The sequence below is a fragment of the Callithrix jacchus genome, chromosome 7, assembly GCF_049354715.1.
Source record: "Callithrix jacchus isolate 240 chromosome 7, calJac240_pri, whole genome shotgun sequence".
Classification (NCBI taxonomy): domain Eukaryota; kingdom Metazoa; phylum Chordata; class Mammalia; order Primates; family Cebidae; genus Callithrix; species Callithrix jacchus.
This window is the reverse complement of record NC_133508.1, coordinates 30,064,066-30,077,853: the sequence shown is the minus strand read 5'-3', so window position 1 is coordinate 30,077,853 and position 13,788 is coordinate 30,064,066. Positions and strand designations below refer to the sequence as shown.

General features: G+C 43.0%; 1 protein-coding gene across 18 annotated transcripts in view; it reads left to right on the top strand.

Annotated features, from left to right (window-relative positions):
- Window positions 1–13,431, top strand: part of JCAD (junctional cadherin 5 associated) — a 106,242-nt gene extending 92,811 nt beyond the window's left edge. For all 18 annotated transcript variants that reach the window (XM_009000118.5, XM_035307059.3, XM_035307060.3 and 15 more), the window contains one exon: window positions 8,047–13,431. In XM_009000118.5, coding sequence (XP_008998366.2) covers window positions 8,047–8,081 — 35 coding nt within the window. In that variant the 3' untranslated portion in view covers window positions 8,082–13,431. The remainder of the gene's footprint in view (window positions 1–8,046) is intronic.
- The last annotated feature ends 357 nt before the right edge of the window (window positions 13,432–13,788 follow it).

The following is a 13,788-nucleotide window of genomic DNA, read 5'->3' as shown; positions in this document are numbered from 1 at the left end:
TGAGTAAACCACCATTCCCATTCTGCTCTCTTATGTTTGCACCCTCCATAATTCTTTGCCATTCCATTTTTTTCCTTTTTCCACTGCCATGCCATTCATGAAACTTTCAGGTTTCAGTAAAAACATTTGCTAGACAAAATTCAGTTTGTATTTTCTCAACACCCCAGCCACCAGAAAACCTACCCACCTGCCATGTTTCTGAAGTCCCCTAAGTTTCGATTGCTAAACTCAGGTGAGGTGTCTTCCTTTGAGTCCTCTCCATCGTCTTACCTTAACGTGTTTTTGGAGCTTCCTCTGATAACATAAAACCACAAGGCAGTTTCCCATCCACGGTGACAGAGATTTCCCCCCATCATGACTTTGACATCTCATCTCTCACACAAACAGGTCCAGAGAATTCTTGGCATGTCTGTTTCAAGCATTTTCTTCAGAGCCTGGGAATCAATCAATTATAGATCCCAGAATGATCAGAATGTCAAAAGATAAATGTCAGAAGATCCACATCATAAGCCATGGACTGGAAGGGACCTTCTGTCATTTAGTCCAAGCCTTCTTTTTTTTCTTTTCTTTCTTTTTTTTTTTGAGACAGAGTCTCACTCTGTCACTCAGGCTGGAGTACAGTGGTGCCATCTCAGCTCTCTGCAACCTCTGCCTCCTTGGGTTCAAGCGATTCTTCTGCTTCAGCCTTCCAAGTAACTGGGACTACAGGCGCGTGCCACCATGCCTGACTTATTTTTGTATTTTTAGTAGAGACTGGGTTTCACCATGTTGGCCAAGCTGGTCTTGAACTCCTAACCTTAGGTGATCTGCCTGCCTTGGCCTCCCAAAGTGCTGGGATTACAGGTGTGAGCTACTAAGCCCGGCCCAGTTTAAGCCGTTTTACAGTAAGGGAAAAATGAAAATCTTGGCCCCCACGGGTTGAATTAGGGGAATGCCCTCTCCTGAGCCGGGCCCTTCCCCTTCCCAGTCTCCAGCAGGTGGTTCTGCTCCTCCCACCCCTTTCTGTTTTCTTTTTTGAAATGCAAGAATTTTGAAGCAGATAGGAAAGAGCAGTTATTTCAGTTGGAAGTAGTCAGAGATTTCTATTGAACAAAAAAATGTACATGGGCACTTTCAAGTTTTTTCCAAATACAGTGGGATTCTTAGGGGTGTTAGCAGGTGCTGCTACTCTGCTCCATATGCAAAATAAGTGATTGAAATAATCCTTTGTTGGGGGTCTGTTGGATCCTCTAGTTGGACGAGTTGGGGCTCTGCTGTGGTAGAGAATACCGAGAATGTGAAGACTTTGCCATTATGGTGGAAAAAGCGTTACCTGCCCATTTTCTGAGCTGTCAGGATTTATTATAGCCTTCAGCATAATTCCTCTGCAGTCCCCCTTCCTCCTCAAAAAATATGCCAACTAGACTTTAAGGCTAGTTAAAACTTGTCATAGACTTCTAAAGCAAGTTTCTTCATCTGTAAAATCAGGATGATTCTCTCAGTTCTGCGGCTTCCTGAGAATTGTAAGGAGTGTAAAATAAGACAAATTAATCATGTTATAATAAAATACCGGTTGGTAAATATTTCTGTGTCTCAGATCATGCATACCTATTTCAGGGAGGTTTTTTGTTGGTTTTTTGTTTTGTTTGAGACAGAGTCTCACTCTGTTGCCCAGGCTGGAGTGCGGTGGCATGATTGTAGCTCACTGTAGCCTTAACTCCTAGGCTCAAGTGATTCTCCTGCCTCAGCCTCCCAAGTAACTGGGACTACAGGCATGCACCGCCACACTCAGCTATTTTTTTTTTTTTCTAGTTATCTGTAGAGATGGAGTCTTGCCACATTGCCCAGGCTAGTCTTAAATTCTTGGCCTCAAACAATCCCCCCGCCTCAGCCATGGTGCCCCGTCCAGGGAGTATTTGATAAGACAAAATTTCCAGCTCAGTAAAGCACTTCCTTGATTTTTAGCTTGACCATTTAGAAACAGAAGGTCCAGTAGGTATCTAAAAACACCCAGGTAGTGCACATTTTAATTTTAGCCAGTTATTAAAAACACCTTCCTCATGACCTTTTTTTTTTAACCATTGCTACTAACAAGCAGAAAATTTAATTATTTTTTTCTCTTCTCCATCTGATACAGTTGCTAATACACAATAAAATGGCCAAAAATCTACAGGCAGAGAGCTACTCATGTTGACAGCTTCCTGGGGCACTTTCAAGTACACTCATGCATCAGTTAATGATGGGGCTTACTCTGAGAAATGCATCATTAGTAGTTTCATCATTGTGTGAACACCTTAGAGAGTGCATGTCCACAAACCGAGATGGTAGCATCTCCCACACTCCCAGGCTTCATGGTAGAGTCCATTGCTCCCAGGCTGTAAACGTGTACAGCCTGTTACAGTATGGAATTCTGCAGGCAATTGTAACACATGGTAAGTATTTGTATATCTAAACACATCTAAAGAAAAGGTACAGGCCTGGCGGGGTGGCTGATGCCTGTGATCCCAGCACTTTGGGAGGCCAAGGCGGGCGGTCACTTGAGGTCAGGAGTTCAAGACCAGCCTGGCCAAGATGGTGAAACCCTGTCTCTACTAAAAATACAAGAATTAGCCGAGTATAATGGTGGGTGCCCATAATCCCAGCTACTTGGGAGGTTGAGGCAGGAGAATCTCTTGAACCTGGGAGGCAGAGGTTGCAGAGAGCTGAGATCATGCCATTGCACCCCAGCCTCAGTAACAAGAGTGAAAGTCCACCTAAAAATAAAAAAGGAAGAAAAATCACAGTAAAAATATGGTATAAAATATAAAAAAAGAAAGGACTGCAGGGCACGGTGGCTCACACCTGTTATCCTAGCACTTTGGGAGGCTGAGTCGGGCAGATCACAGTCAAGAGATCGGGACCATCCTGGCCAGCATGGTGAAACCCCGTTTCTACTAAAAATACAAAAAATTAGCTGGGCATGGTGTTGCATGCCTACAGTCTCAGCTACTCGGGAGTCTGAGGCAGAAGAATCGCTTGAACCCAGGAGGCACAGTTGCAGTGAGCCGAGATCGAGCCACTGCACTGCAGCCTGGTGACAAAGTGAGACTCTGTGTCAAAAAAACAAACAAACAGAAAGGACCACTTTTATCGGGCACTGACTGTGAATGGAACTTGCAGGACTGGAAGTTGCCTTGGGCAAGTCAGTGAGTGGTGGCTGAATGTAAAGGCCTAGAAACCTCCTCTACACTACGGTAGACTTCTTAAACCCTGTACACTTAGGCTACACCACATTTTCAAATTCATCGCACTATGACATTATGACGTCACTAGATGATAGGAGTTTTTCAGCTTCATTATCATCTTATGGGACCACTGTCATATATGTGGCCCATCATTGACCAAAACGTTGTTCTGTGGTGCGTGACCGTGATTGGAGGGAAGAGCACTATTAGGGACAGTTTCTCACCAGGTGGCCCTTAATAGGCCTTTCATGTGATGGTCACCAGGCCTCAATATTCAAAACCATTGGTTTTGAGAGCAGGTCACATGATAGAGGTAGTAAAACTGTTGACAGATGTCCACTGTTCCACTCACTGTTTCACAAGTTATAACAGTCCCTTCACTGTTCCTCTAGGGTACGCCTCAGTGCATTGTCCTCAGCTGAAGGGGACCCCATAGCCTTGCTGGCATGTCACCGATAAGCTCTTGGACTTGGCTTTCCTTTTGAAGTATTTAATGATTTTGAACATGAGACTCCTCATCTCTCTCCCCCCACCGCACTGCTGTCCCCTTGACCCCAGCATGCTAGAACCGCTTCATTGCTCCTAAATCCGTGGCGCACTTAAATTCAGCCTGTGTGCCAGAACTGTAAAGCAAGGCCATGCCGTGCCTACCTGTACCACCTCACCCTACACATGCCCCCTTCTAGAACTTTATAATCCATGTTGCGCCATCAGTGTCTTTATTTTGTATTAAAGTTGGTCATTTCAGCTCACATGTCTTTAGTGGTCTTTCGTGCCTCTGGTTAAGCAATCAGCAGCCCAAAGCCCATTCAGGTCACAGGCTCCCATCTTTGCTGGATGACTTAGGCTCTAATTCAGAAGTGTCATCCCAGGCTCTCATCGTACACAGAACCTCCTGTTTCCATCATCCTCGGTTGCAAACCCTGTTAATATGAGTCCAAGGGAAGAAAGAAGAGGTATCTGTGTGAGGCCCAAAATGAAGGAAAGGGGGAAGGCTTCAGGATGCCAGATCACTCCATTAGAAGGCTGAATGTTAGCACATCTTCGGGGGCATTAATGGGTGAAATACCTTTTAAGGTAGGCCTCAGTGTGTTGTCCTCAGCTGAAATGGATCCCACAGGAAACAGGATTCTTAATTCTCCAAGTAACCACCCTGTCCCCTAGACCTGCGCTGTCCAATATCATAGCTCCTCGTCATAATCAGCTACTGGGCACTTGAAATATGGCTCATGCAAATTGAGAAGTACTCTAAGTGTAGGAGACACCAGATTCCAAAGACTTAGTATAAAAAAAAATCGAAAATACCTCAATAATTTTTATATTGGTTACATATTAAAATGATAATATTTTGAATTATTTGGTGAAATAAAATATACTATTAAAATTAGTTTCACTGGTTTTTATTTGTTTTAACCTAGCTACTAGAAATTTCAAAATACTGATGACTGGGCGTGGTAACTCATGATTATACTCCCAGTACTTTGGGAGGAAGAGGTGGGAGGATTATTTGAGCCCCAAACCAGCCTGGGCTACATAGTGAGACCCCCATCTCTACAAAAGATAAAAAAACAAAATTAAGCATGGTAGTGGATGTCTGTAGTCCCAGCTACTTGGGAGGCTGAGGCAGGAAGATCGCTTGAGTCTAGGAGTTCCAGGCTGCAGTGAGCTGTGATCGTGCTGCTGCACTCTAGCCTGGGTGACAGAGTGAGACCCTGTCTTTAAGAAATAAAATAATATAATGTTTCATGGCCCACATTATACTTTTATGGGACCAGGACAGTCCGTGAGCTGAAGAAAGAGCCCATGGGACTGTGGGCGGCAGGGTTGTCCTGTGGAGGTGTCTGCGGTGTGCCTCGCACAAAAGACCACTAAAAAGATGTGAGCTGAAATGACCATTTGTAATCTAGAGACACTTGATATGATAGGTACAACACAGCACAGATAATAAGGGCGCCGAAGGGTGTGTGCATTGGGTGGTGTGGTACAGACAGACATGGCATGGCCTGTTCAGTGCCCAGTGTTATGTAATGGGAGACTTAGCCTGGAAGACACTGACATCTTAATAACAGATGCTCCCAGTAGCCGAAGTGTGACCTCCACATGTTCTCATCATTTAGTGACCGCCCACCTTCTTCTCAACGGAGAAAAAGACACCCCTGCTCACAGGAGGATCCTCTCAGATGAACACTGAGGCTGACTGAGCACAGAAGTGAAGCACCCAGCTATTAATGTCTTACATTGTTTCATGGGTGTTGTTAAACTTAACAGTCAAAAGGAACTTATGTGAACTCCCCTTCCTTATAGCCAGATTGCCCCTGCATGCAGATGTTGATGTTTGAGCAGGCGCAGACTCCTTTCCTAAATGCAGAGACTGTCCCATCTGCTTAGTAATGCAGGACTCAAAGTGCTCTCAACACTGTCTCAGTCACCACAGTCGTGGTACCTGTTGTATCATCAACCCGTCTCAGCCAAGTTGAAAAGGAGTCAGGAGGATATGTAAGACGTTTTGCTGCTGGAGAAACTGGAATGTCTATGGCCTTTGCAATGCACAGTTGTCCAGATGGATTTCAGAAAAATTGTTTTTTTTTTCTTTTTCTTTTTTCTTTTTTTTTTTGAGATGGAGTCTCACTCTGTTGCCCAGGCTGGAGTGCAAGTGGTGCGATCTCAGATCTCAGCTTACTGCAACCTCCGCCTCCCAGGTTCAAGTGATTCTCCTGCCTCAATGTCCCAAGTAGCTAGAACTACAGGCATGCACCACCACACCTGGCTAATTTTTGTATTTTTAGTAGGGACAAGGTTTCACCATGTTGGCCAGGCTGGTCTTGATCTCTTGACCTCAGGTGATCCACCTGCCTCAGTCCCCCAAAGTGCTGGGATTACCAGTGCAAGCCACCTAGCCCAGCCAAAAGATTGTTTCTCTAACTGTCAAATCCTGCCAGATTTCCTTCCTTCCTTCCTTCTTTCTTTTCTTTTCTCTTCTCTTCTCTTTCTTTCTTTCCTTTCTTTCTTTCACATGAATCACCTTTTTTGACCATGTTGAGCTGTGCTATTTTTTTTTCCTTTTTCTTTTTTTCCCAGCTTTATTGGGTCATGATTGACAAAAATTGCATATATTTAAGGTGCAGAACATGGTGCTTTGATTCATGTATAGGTCGTGACGTGGGTACCCCAGTCAAGGCAGTTAACATAGTCATCTCCTCACATAGTTAGCAGTTTTTCGAGTGTGTGCTGAGAACATTTGAGATGCACTCTCTTCACAAATTCCAAGTGTACACGATGGTGTTAGTAACTGAAGTCACCATGCTGTGCACCCGGTCTCTAGTACTTATTCATCTAAGTACTTCTAGTACTTATTCACCCATCAAACTGGGTGCTTCATTTCTGTGCATCTGAGGGTTTGTAACCTTTGGCCACTATTTCTCCTTTTCTTTCACCCCAGCCCCTGGCAGCCACCCTTCTACTCTCTATTACTGTGATTTCAACTTTTTTTTTTTAAAAAAAAGATTCCACATATAGATGAGATCATGCAGTATTTGTCTTTCTGAGTCTGGCTTTTTTCATTTACCATAGTGTCCTTAAGTTTCATGCATGTGTTGTTGCCAATGGCAGGATTTGCTTACCTTTTAATCCATTGTTTGTGTATGTACAGTTTCTTTATCCGCACATCCAGTGACGAACACCTCAATGATGAGGTAGCTTCTTATCTTGACTGTTGTAAATAATGCTACAGTGACCTTCTTGGCTATTGTAAATATCTCTTCTGCACATATCTCTTCCATGCTGATTTCCTTGGCTATTGTAAGTAACACTGCAATGCAGATATCTCTTCCATACTGATTTCCTTTCCTTTGAATACATACCCAGTCATGGGATTGCTAGATCATATGGTAGTTCTATTTTTAATTTTTTTTGAGAAACCTCCATAATGTTTCCATAATGGCTGTAGTCCTACCAGATTGCTTAAACATTTTCTCTTTAAAAATTAAGAAGCCTTTGAGCCGCTATGGCAGAAAGATCTCACCACAGGAGGCACATGTGTGAGCCTCAGGTTTGCCTGGATTCCAGACAGACATCTGCGAACTGGAGGTTGTGGGACTTGGCAGCACCCAGCAGCAGCAGTAGTGACAGTTTAGGATGATTGCTCTTTTGTATCGTGTCCCGTTTTAGAAATCCAGGTCATCTGGGCACAGATTGGGATTTTTCCATTACCAGCAGTAGAATGGATCAGTGTGATGGCCCAGACTCGTGCACACCTGTGTTGGAAGGCTCTGGAAGCCTTGCGCTGACAGGTGAGCAAGCATCCAGCCCGGGGCCTGCCTGCCGGTCGATGGTGATGAGAGACAGGCCTCTCACTGTCAGCCCAGCGTCAGGATTTCAGGATCCTCAAGCCTTCAAGGGACAGCGTTTGATCACAAAGATGCATATTCTTAAGCAAGCTTTCTTTTGAACTGTAATTTACCAAAAAAATAAAAAAAGAAGAAGAAAGAAAGATAAGACATCTCCCTTAATATCAGGCAAACACATCACTGCCAGTTTGGAAACACTGCGTTTAAAGTGAAGTCTATTCCACGGTGAACAGGAAGGAGCCGCCAAAGTTGTCAGCAGTTCATATTTTCCCATCTGTGTCTGGGGAATGACTATGCACATTCCTTGAAAACAGCCTTTTTAACAAATAGTTTTTTACTCCTTAGTGAAAATGGGATTGTTAAAATATCTAAAAATTAACCATTATACAATTGTAGATTTTGTTCCCTTGACTAATTTATGGTCTAAGGATTAAACAGAAAATAGAAGAGTTGAATATACCACTAATTTTCTTTTATTATCTTTCCCTTTTTTGCAGATTCCTATGACCCTAGCAGAGTGGAGAGGGTGTGAGGAAATGCTGGTGGAGCTTGCCTTCCATTGCTAATTGAGTATTCTCAAGTAGCTGGTAGATTTTGTCTATCAGCCCCACTTCCCCATGTAGAAGCTGGAAGCTGCCGGGTTTTAGCATCCTGGTAATATTCTTTACTACTGCCACTAGGAAACCTGCCACCCTCTCAGAATTGCTTTGTGGCTATAGAGCAATCGTCCGTTGAAACCATCTGTTTTTATAGCATGAAGATTTAATGCCTGTAATTAGGAAGGAGTTTTCACAGAAACTCTCCCTCGTGGGAGATTTGACCAAGCTGGTAAATAGTTTGGTGTTGCTCTTGTTCTGGGTGAAAATTTGAATGTGGAAGGTCTAGCAAATGCTTTGGAAAGGCCGGTGAATGGTGTGCGCCCCCTCTGTGTCTCCATGGCCTGCGGTCCGTGCTCTTGTGAAGCAGTTTGGAACACAGGCCATTGCCTGGCGTTTCAGCACTTTCGGTTCAGGGGAAATGTGAATCAATAGGTATGATCCATTTCTAATCAATTTGGCCTTCTGCTGCTGGAAGTAACTTTACTTATAAGTAACTTGCCATCAGAGAATAAAAGCAATATCTTTTAAGTTCCTAAAAAGTTAAAACTTGTACTGTAATATACTAAGAGTATTATTTATCTGGCAGTGAAATATTTTGATCATTTGCAAACATGCCATTGTCTGCTTTGCACTCAGTATTATCTATTTTTATTTTCTGTATGGGTATTTAGAAATTCTTTATATGAAAAACAATTGCTGGTTTAAAATAGACCATTTTAACAAAGTGACTATATTTCTTTTTACAAAAATGCTATTTTTCTATGATGTAAACAATTGTTAGGCAGCAGATTTTTAAGGAAGTATTATTTTATTTAAGAGTCTGTATCCCTTCGTGTGAGAGGAACCCAAAGAGGGTTCACTTTTGCTTTAAAGCTCTGTCCCTTACCTATTCACAACTCTGCTACTTTTATTTTATCTTAGAAAATGTCAATATAGACATATCACAGGGTTAATAAAATAAACTTTTCACAAAGATTTTTTTTTTACCAATGTAGCTATCAGGTTATATTTGAAAATAACCCTCTCAAAACCAGCCAACATTGTTATGACAATTTTTGCTGCCATATCAACTAGAATTACCAAAAAACATAGTTTTATCTTTGTATGTGTGTGGGGATCCCTGAGAGCATAGGTTTCTCCCCACCCCGCCACCCCACCCGTTTAAAGAAATATGTATTTTTATCTAGAATGATCCTGAATTAGTCTCTGCATATTTTTAAAAAGTGCTTGGGGACATTATATATATATGCCATTGCAAAAGTATTATGAGGCCTATGTATCCTACTGTGTTTAATATTGCATTAACCTGCACAAAGTTCATGCATTTTTATGCATTTTTTTCTTTCTAAGTAAGATATTCTTGATAACTAACATTCCCTAAATCATTTCTTATGTCTCGCTCCCTCCTGCCTTCCTTCCTTCCTTTCTTCCTCCCTCCCTGCCTGCCTGCCTTCCCTCCCTCCCTCCTTCCTTCACCCTGTCCTCCTTTTCCCTTTTATTTTTTCCCCTTCTCTTTCATTTTATTTTCTTTTAGAGAAACCACCTTATCTATTTTTAGACATTTCAAATTCCTAAAATGTGAACCATTGGGTGATCTGTCCTTTGGCCCTAAAACGGCTGGCTGGACTCTCCTGGCCTGTTCTCATCTGCACCATTTTATTTCATAAGAACTTCATGTATTTGGACTGTAACAAACGAAACAGAATCTAAGTCGCCCCAAAAAATCTTTCCAAATCTTTTCAAAACACTCATCTGCAGTCCAGAATTCAGCTCTTACGAAAAGTTATACTGCCCTCCAGTTTTCACAGCAGCAATTGGGGGGTGGACAAAAAGTTCCTCTTCCTAGAAAAAAATCCAGTAGGGAAGAGTTCAGACACTGTTGTGGCTGGTGAATCATTCAAGTAACCTGGTGGTACCAAGTAAGGGCAGAGGCACCTGCAGGTCTTTGTGGGGTCTTACTTCCCTCTTTTTTTTTTTTTTTTTTTTTTTGAGAGGAGTCTTGCTCTATCGCCCAGGCTGGAGTTGCAGTGGTGCAATCTCGGCTCATTGCAACCTCTACCTCCTGGGTTCAGGTGATTCTCCTGCCTCAGCCTCCCGAGTAGCTGCCACTACAGGCATGTGCCACCACACCCGGCTAATTTTTCCTATTTTTAGTAGAGACGGGGTTTCACTGTGTTTGCCAGGATGATCTTGATTTCCTGACCTCGTGATCCTCCTGTCTCGGCCTCCTAACGTGCTGGGATTACAGGTGTGAGCCATTGCGCCCGCCCTTTACTTCCCTCTTCAAGGGCAAACATAAGAAGGTATATGTATGTATACATTTATATACATGCACATATATATACACATACTTTATTGATACCATCTAAATACTTATTTGAATCAAAATAACTTAATTTTAGCTCATTTCTCAAGAGAAAGAGAAGGATCCCCAAGGAAAAAAATACTATTGTACCTTCTGTGATTCTCAAACCAAAACATGATGCCTTTCTGTTCTGTTATCTTAAATTGTTGTATCATATCTTTCTGAAACTATTCTGAATTAAGTTGAAATTATCAGTATTTATACTTTAATTGTTCTAAATTTAAACCTACATGTAAATCTTCTTTTGGGGGAAGGTAACTTTATAAGCTTAACTTGAAAATTTGACTTTTAACCTTTCATATTCTAAGGTAAATAATAGCCTATAATCACCAACAGCTTTCCCGGGGGGTCTTGAATTTAACACTAATTATTCAGTTATTGTTTCTCTTTCTCAAACACACATAACTCCGTTATTATTTGTGGCTGGAAGAAAAAGTTTTTGTATTTTGTTTTTGTCTTTATCTCATGCACACAATTTGTTGTTGGTGTTAAATAATTTGGAGCTCATAAAATTAAATTAAAAGTTGTAATTTTGACCATTTGGACTGAAAATTATATGAGGAATTATATATGCAATGTATTAGTATTTCCTGAGTTTGTAAAAGAAGGGGAAAATGATGGTAATTTGGCTCAAATTGCCTGTCTTTGAAGAAAATCTCGGAATGACTGAAAACCAAATATCTGTATCATCACTTTCAACCTCATGTTTCTGCAGACTACAGAAAAGCTCCTCACTGACCATGCGTCCAGCCCCTGATTGGGTCTTCAGGATTATGTCCATGTGCATAACTGCTTGAATTTCTTCTTTAAAGTCTCTAAAACATGAATCTGTTGTTTGAGATCCTGGTTCCTTAGAGTTGTAGGTTGCGGTTTTAATTCATGTGAAAATTCTAAGTAGAACTTACGCTGATCCATTTTATTGTTGGTGAAGGGCCATTGTTAATGGAAGTTTAGGTTTTTAAACTCAAATGACTCTAAAACCAGACCCTGATCATTTCTTGCAGCAGCAAAATGACTTACTCTGACAACGTCTCGGTTTAGGGCTTCTGAAGAACAAGGATGACACTGATCCATTGAAACAACTACTTTTCCAACTCAGAGGCAGAAGGGGCTGATGGAAGATAACATTCACCTACCATTTTATCTTGTGATTCCCGCCCCCATCAAGATCATGTCTCAGTGTTCTGGCTCGGTTTTTTGTTATTGTTTCTTTGTTTTAAATGATTAAATAATACACAATTAAGTGTCAGAATAGCATCTCTTGCAAAGTGAGCAGTGCAGCAGAATTGTCTATCCATATTTGAGCTTAGGGAAACATTTCCCACATCCTAAGTCGGTAGAAGCAGTTACTTTAGCGTTCGGGAGCATTGTTCTACCACAGCCATTTGTGCAGGGGAGATGAACTGAGGAGATGGGATGTCGGGTGGGAGTGTGAGTGTGTTTCTTCAGCCAAAGCTGTTGCAGGCCTGGGGGATCTTTGCCTTTTCCTTTTGTTTTGTTTTGGATTGCAGATTCTGTACATCTGTCTGTGGGAGGAGAGTTGCTACTCAGGCCAGGATTTAAGAGACATTCCAGTGACCTTTAAGAGGTGCATGGCGGGAGGTCCTTCTCCAGGAGTGTGGGTTGGTCCACTCTGGGACCCACCACGCTAAGGGGGAGATGATAAAATAACATTAAAGGAAGAATGGCCTCCAGCCTGCAGGTTTTGTTGGAAAGAAATAAAAAGGGAGTGATTAAGACCATAAATTCAGATTGAGTTCTCCCAAAAAGGTTGATGCGGGCTAGCAACCTGCCCGTCGAAACAGTCCTTGCTTCATCAGCAGTGTGGGGAGGTGGTCCAGGCTCCTGCAGATTCCTGGCTTTGACCTCGGAAAGCCTCTGTGATACTTGCATGTACGAACACAGCAGAGGACAGGGAGGTCCTTGTTCTGTGGTCTCTGCTTAGTGACTGAAACTTAAACCCAAAGGCAAGCCCAGAGTGTCTGGCCGTTCATTCCCGTTCCTTGATGGCGGTGAGGAGGAACGTTTTCCGTATGAAAGGCAGGCCCTGCTGAGGCTTACAACCAAGCCAAAGGACCATCTCTTCTTTCCCCCACCCTCCTTCACCCCTGCCCCGCAGCAGAGCCGAGATGTGAGACATTCATGGTCACAGAGCAAGAAGACAAAGGCAAGTTCAAGTTGAAAAGCATATGGCAGCAAACAAATGAAAACCATATGTCCCAGCCAGGGGGAAAAGCAGTCACTTCCAGATTATAAAAATCAGTGAAGTACTCTCCACCTGGGTCAGCTGAAATTCGAGCCCTCACAGTCAGGCCTGTCAGAGAAGCTAAGCAGAAACATCTCAGGGGGTTGGGGGAACGTCTAAAATTTGGTGAGGACAAGGCCTTGCAACCCTAAAGAAACTTTTTCCCTTAAAATAGGGTCTTGCTCTGTTGCCCAAGCTGGATTGCAGTGGCGTGATCATGGCTCACTGCAGCCTCAAACTCCTGGGCCCAAGCGCCCTCTCCATCTCAACGTCCCTAGTAGCTGGGACCACAGATGCATGCCACCATGCCCAGCTAACTAGAGAAACTTTCATTTGTTCATTCTTTCTTTGGGCACCATGAATACCTAAGGCAGGTAGAAAGGGTCCTGGAAAGATAATTGGCGATGGCCGATTGCTGGCTGCAGTCATTGCCCCCAGATCAGGCTGGTACAGGATGCCTTAAGGTGATGAGGTGAGGGTGCATGAAGAATAATGAGCACAGGGAAGAGAGAAGAAGCAGGACAAAGTAGCAGATAAGTACCGGCAAAGCACCAATGAATGTCTTCAAGGAGCTCTTGTGTTTCTCTGCACAATGTAAATACCCTTGCTATTTCAGGATGGCGGCTGGCCTGCTCGGTAACACACATGTTCCAAATAAAGATTTTGCATGAAAGTACCTGTGTCCATTGTCTTTGACTGCGGGTGCAAGAGCTGCCCTGGAGGCTGGTTCCTGAAGGGCAGTGGGCTGCAGGGAAGCAGCTCAGATGGTGTGGGTAACGCAGGAACAGGTAGTCCACAGGGTTCCAGCACCATTGGTCTCCACCGGGATTTCTTGGGAGTTAAAGCTCCTGTTTACGTCTCCCCCAAGGCTTACTCACATTGTGGAAAGAGGCCTAGAGTTAATTCAGGGACTAGGTGCAAATATTGACTCTATCACTAACCGTGTGGTCGTACACACATCACATCCCTGGCTTCTGTGTCTTCCCCAGCCTCTCCTACCAAAAGAACCTAAAAATCCAATATATAGGCT